Below are 6,129 nucleotides of genomic sequence, written 5' to 3'. Positions count from 1 at the left end.
TATTTCTATTATAATGGTGATACAAAAACAGTATGAAAAATGCCATAAGTAAGCATTTCTCTACAAAGTGTATATCTGTGGCTCCCTGGTATGGCTGTAGCCAACCCTCAGCCACGTCGCAGTCAACACCTCTTTTTCGGGTCCCACATTATCACGTGACACGTGTCCACAATCCATCTGTGGAGCTCCTATATAAACTCTCTCAGGTCTCCCTTGTCCCTTGGAAAGCAAAATCCCACAAAAACAAGAAAACCCCCAAAACAAGAAAACAGAGTCGTTCCTTTTTCTCACTCCACACACAAAAAGTGCACAACTCACGGCTGACGTATGACGGCCTCCGTGGAGAACCGCCAGTTCCCCCACCTCGACCCGCCGATAAACGGCGTTGTCCGCTCCTTCAACTTCTCCGATCTCACTCCCTCGAAACACGCGCCCTTCGTCGAAAGCAACGACTCATCGTCCGATGACGACGAGAATGAGGTCGCCGTCGTCGAGGAATACACGGATTTAATCCGGAGAGGCAACAACGAATTAGAGCCGTCCATCTTGGACCCCAGAGATGAAGCCACATCAGACAGCTGGGTGCGTCGTAACTCGTCTATGGTCCGCCTCACTGGAAAACACCCCTTCAATTGCGAACCGCCACTCACCCGCCTCATGCACCACGGATTCATCACCCCAGTCCCACTCCACTACGTCCGCAATCACGGCATCGTCCCCAAGGCCACGTGGCAGGACTGGACTGTCGAGATAACCGGTCTGGTCCGCCGCCCAACCCGGTTCACCATGGACCAGCTCGTCCGCGAATTCAAGCCACGGGAGTTCCCCGTGACCCTTGTCTGCGCGGGAAACCGGAGGAAAGAACAGAATCTCGTCAAGCAGACAATCGGCTTCAACTGGGGCGCCGCCGGCATCTCGAACTCCGTGTGGCGCGGCATCCCGCTTTGCGACGTGCTGAAGCGGTGCGGAATCCGCAGCCGCAAGAACGGCGCCCTCAACGTGTGCTTCGAGGGAGCCGAGGAACTGCCGGGTGGCGGTGGGACCAAGTACGGCACGAGCTTGAGAAAGGAGGTGGCGATGGACCCCTCGAGGGATATAATCCTGGCGTACATGCAAAACGGGGAGCTTTTGGCGCCGGATCACGGGTTTCCGGTTCGGGTCATAATACCGGGGTTCATCGGGGGTCGGATGGTGAAGTGGTTGAAACGAATCGTGGTCACAACCTCGGAATCCGACAATTATTACCACTTCAAGGATAATCGAGTGCTCCCGTCGCACGTGGATGCGGAGCTGGCCAACGCTGAAGGTATTTACGACTTTTATCCAACACCTTATCCGCACTTGAAATTTGAGCGTTTCTATTGGCGCTCAGCGGTGAAAAAGTTATGTGCTGGGGTGAAAGTGATAGTTGTCAGTTGTGACGTGACTAACCTAATATTTTGCTCTTTTTTTATTTTATTTTATTTTTTACTGTTTTACTATTTTTGTCTGAAGCTAATATTGTCACTGTGTTGTTGGGTGGGTGAACTTGCAGCGTGGTGGTACAAGCCGGAGTATATCATTAACGAGCTGAATATAAACTCGGTTATAACGACACCGTGTCACGAGGAGATTTTGCCGATCAACTCGTATACGACTCAGCGGCCGTATACAATGAAAGGCTACGCATATTCGGGTGAGTTTAGAACTAACACTATACGTACGTACAATTATTTTCTGATAAAAATATAGCTTGGTGAATCGGAGACCACGTTACGAAAATCATAAATATTTATCAGGTTTTTTGGATTTTAGCATGAGTCACAAGTCCCATGGGTACCTCATGTTTTTTACCAAAACAAAATGGAGAAAAAAAATTGAAAACGAAACAGCCAAAGCCAGGATTTTGACTTTTACACAAGTTGTGCCTTATCTCATCTGAAAGTGCATATAGTGATACAACCTTCCTGTTTTTACAGGCGGCGGGAAGAAAGTGACACGAGTGGAGATAACTATGGACGGCGGGGACACGTGGCATGTCTGCATGTTAGCCCACCAGGAGAGGCCGAACAAATATGGGAAGTACTGGTGCTGGTGTTTCTGGTCACTGGAAGTGGAGGTGCTCGACCTACTCGCTGCCAAAGAGATTGCCGTCCGAGCTTGGGACGAGACACTCAATACTCAGCCCGAGAAACTCATTTGGAACGTCATGGTAAGATATTATATATCCCACATTTTTTCTTTATTTCTACATTTTAAATGAGACCGGTATTAAAAGACAAGAGTGAACGCGTATCTTAAAGACGTAGATATTTAGGATTACCCATTCTTGCAAATTACTGTTTTCATACATAAATAAAAGTTTTCAGAGACGTGTTAAAGTGTGATTAGCAATGGAGTATAAATAACTAGGATTTAGGGTTAGGGTTACAAGTATAACACATTTTCTGGAACCAACTATGCCCTTTTTTAATTTGTGGCTATTTTGGTCGTCGAGTCTTTTCCCAGAGTGAATAATTTAGTAGGACAACTTTAGCAATTTGTGGTTGGCTGTTTGGTATTGTCACAATCAGATTGTCACCATCTCTTTCCCCAAATTGAAACTGTGGACCATTGTCATTGCACCAAGGCCAGTGAAAATGTGTTGCATTTCTTTGGTGACTTCATACCTTGGATCCTTGAGCCTTGGAAAAAAGGGAGAAATTATTGTTTTATTAGGGCTTCTTCAACTTACACAAGAATCTTCTCCACAAGGTGTGGGTCAGTGGGTGTTTCTTTGTCTCTGGCTGCAGCTGGCTATTACTATATTTTGACTTGTACATGCCTCGTCGGGGAGACTGATTTAGGAGTTGAATGTGGTTAATTTATACCAAAATATAAAATTGGAGCTGGAACTGTTTTACCATTGGGCAGATAAATTAATATTCTGTGCACTAATTTTTCTTTTTTAATGAAGAAAAGTAACAAATATGAGTTGTTGATAGATGACATCACGTGACTTATGCACATTTAACAAAAGAATGCGTACAAATAGTTATGTGACATTTTATACTTTGATTATTTTTCAGTACTTGATTTATGATTTGTGGGTGTAATTTTTCAGGGAATGATGAACAACTGCTGGTTTCGAGTGAAAACCAATGTGTGCAAACCACACAAGGGAGAGATAGGACTATTGTTTGAGCATCCAACTCAACCTGGAAACCAATCAGGTGGGTGGATGGCCAAAGAAAAACGCTTGGACTCTGAATCCAACACAACCCTAAAGAAGAGTTCTTCAACACCCTTCATGAACACTAGTGCATCCAAGATGTACTCAATGTCAGATGTCAAGAAGCACAACTCTTCTCAATCTGCTTGGATCGTTGTCCACGGCCACGTCTACGACTGCACTCGCTTCCTCAATGATCACCCTGGTGGCGCTGACAGCATTCTCATCAATGCTGGCACTGATTGCACCGAAGAGTTTGATGCCATCCATTCGGAAAAAGCCAAGAAAATGATTGAGGATTATAGAATCGGAGAGTTGGTGACTACGAATTATGCTTCAGACTCCACATCTAGTTCCCCTAATAACTCTGTACATGGGCCACCAAGAACAACATCTGTAGTTGACCCTATTTCTTCCAACATGACGCAGCTAGCCCCAATTAAAGAAGTAATGCATTCAAGAAGCATCGCACTTATTCCGCGTGAGAAAATCCCATGTAAGCTCATAGCCAAGATATCGATCTCTCACGATGTCAGGCTCTTTAGATTCGGATTGCCTTCAGAGGACCAAGTTTTGGGATTGCCGGTGGGAAAGCACATTTTCGTGTGTGCTACAATTGAGGACAAGCTTTGCATGAGGGCTTACACTCCAAGCAGCTCAATTGATGAAGTTGGGTACTTTGATTTGGTGGTGAAAGTTTACTTCAAGAATGTGCACCCTAAGTTCCCCAATGGGGGTATCATGTCACAGTATTTGGACTCACTGCCAATAGGTGCATCCCTAGACATCAAGGGTCCCTTAGGGCACATAGAGTACACTGGTCGTGGTAATTTTATGGTCAACGGCAAGCCAAAGTTTGCAAAGAAGCTTGCCATGCTGGCTGGTGGGACCGGGATCACCCCAATTTACCAAGTGGTTCAAGCCATACTGAAGGACCCAGTGGATGAGACCGAGATGTATGTGGTGTATGCAAACCGCACAGAAGATGACATTTTGCTGCGGGAAGAACTTGATGGTTGGGCTAAACAACATGAGAGGTTCAAGGTTTGGTATGTGGTGGAGAATGGCAGGGAAGGGTGGGAATATAGTGTGGGATTCATCACGGAGAGTGTGCTCAGGGAGCACATTCCCGATGGATCGGACGGCGCTCTTGCACTAGCATGCGGCCCCCCGCCGATGATCAAATTTGCCGTGCAGCCGAATTTGGAGAAGATGAATTATGATACCACAAATTCATTCCTGTTGTTTTGAAGGGTACATGTGAAAAAGAGGTTGTTATATGTACATATTAAAATAAAGTCAATTGAACTCTGCTATCTCTCTATTTAGAAATATGTCTAGGCCATTATATATAAGTTAAAAATCCTCTATTCTTTTGAAAACCTTAGGGTTTCCAGCAATTGGATTCAAACTTGGGTTCGGTGCAAATGAGGAGACGATGATCGATGGATTATATTGCGGCCAATATGTCTTTTTCTGATGCAATTCATTAATAAAGTTCAACATCGGATAACAAAAACCTAATAAAACTTTAACATAGTCGTGTATTACACATAGAGTCGTAGGTTCTCACATTTTACTGTGAGCCAAAACCAAGCAATATTGAAGCATCATGGTAAACCCATGTCTTCTTCGGTATGTTGAAAGTAGACCCAGTAGTTTCTTACACGACACGAAAACGACATGAAAATAACGGGTTTCGGGTCACCGCGATAACTAATCGGGTTATTATCGGATGACCCGTTAAGAACCCGTTAATAACGGGTATACACGCGAGTAACACGTGGGTAACCCGTTTCGACCCGTTAAGAAAAATAAATTATAATTTTAAAGTTTAATTACTAAAAAAATTATTATAAAATATAATAGCCATATTGTATATATTGGTATATTCTATATTAAATATATATATTTTTGTATTATTATTCTATATAAGTTAAAAAAATTTAAGTTTTATTCATTTATTTATTTTTATTATGAGAGTTTCTTATTATCATTAATAGGATAAATTTTACTTAACATGCTGTTGTCCAAAATTAAAATCAACTAGTATAGTATTAGTATAGGCAATAAGACATCCCTACAAGTATGAAAAATGAGAAAGAATATATAAACACTTGTGATTCATCATTCCTCCACGAGTAGACAATGGTTACACTTACATTATCGTTTAGATTTTTAAAACCCTCCAAACCGTCATGAATAGTGTTTTCTATTTGAGTGTAAAAGTAATAAAATTAATAATAATTATTGTAGAAGTGTAAGAAATGTAAAACAAAATATATATACAATCACTCGTAGTGACACTTTACAATTTCGTGAAGGGGTCAACTTCGAAATCTAACACTATAATCCATAAACCTTAAATTTTTATTTAACCGTCGATTGTCGTTTAGGCTTTATTCTTTAAATTGAATTTCACTTTTAAAATTTTCTTTTTTGAAATCATGATCTTCTGGGGATGTAGGAAGATGAACGGTTTGGATCTTTGATATTACGTCCTGATATTTACGTTAATTGAAATATGAATTGATATTATATAGTTTGTAGAGATTTTATAAACACCAAGCAATATTTTCACTAATGGTAAAACTCTGAACATAATATCAACGATTCGAACTGTTCATCTTCTTGTATCCTCTAATAGATCATGTTTTCAAAAAAGAAAATCTGAAAAAACAAAATTTGGTGAGAAAAATGAAGCATAAATGTAAACAACAAGCGACGGTTAAATTTTGATCTATGATTTATATGATTATAGTGGCATATTTCAAAGTTAAGCCCTTCACGAAAGTTGTAAAACTTGTCATTACGAGCGTTTATATATATTTTTCTATATTTTTCACACTTCTACATTAATTAAAAAACTATTAAAGACTTTACTTAAACAATAGCCATAGGATAAATGAGAAGAGAGTGCTAATGTAGAAAGCCTCATT

At 41.3% G+C, this 6,129-nt stretch overlaps 1 protein-coding gene across 1 annotated transcript; it reads left to right on the top strand.

The window, feature by feature from the left end:
- The first annotated feature begins 243 nt into the window (after nucleotides 1–243).
- On the top strand, nucleotides 244–4,581 carry LOC137738456 (nitrate reductase [NADH]-like). The gene is made up of 4 exons (XM_068478088.1): nucleotides 244–1,306; nucleotides 1,535–1,675; nucleotides 1,959–2,191; nucleotides 3,083–4,581. Exons 1-4 carry the CDS (start codon nucleotides 328–330, stop codon nucleotides 4,439–4,441), a joined length of 2,712 nt encoding a protein of 903 aa, XP_068334189.1. The 5' UTR covers nucleotides 244–327; the 3' UTR covers nucleotides 4,442–4,581.
- The last annotated feature ends 1,548 nt before the right edge of the window (nucleotides 4,582–6,129 follow it).

Source organism: Pyrus communis, chromosome 1 (genome assembly GCF_963583255.1).
Source record: "Pyrus communis chromosome 1, drPyrComm1.1, whole genome shotgun sequence".
Classification (NCBI taxonomy): domain Eukaryota; kingdom Viridiplantae; phylum Streptophyta; class Magnoliopsida; order Rosales; family Rosaceae; genus Pyrus; species Pyrus communis.
Note: the sequence above shows the minus strand (reverse complement) of the source record. Positions and strands in the feature narration are given on the sequence as shown.

Bases quoted from the DNA above. Each gene is read 5' to 3' on its own strand.
- LOC137738456 (XM_068478088.1), top strand. From the start codon at position 328: ATGACGGCCTCCGTGGAGAACCGCCAGTTCCCCCACCTCGACCCGCCG. The intron at 1,307-1,534 runs GTATTTACGACT...GTGAACTTGCAG, and splicing joins GGAGCTGGCCAACGCTGAAG to CGTGGTGGTACAAGCCGGAG. The intron at 1,676-1,958 runs GTGAGTTTAGAA...CTGTTTTTACAG, and splicing joins GAAAGGCTACGCATATTCGG to GCGGCGGGAAGAAAGTGACA.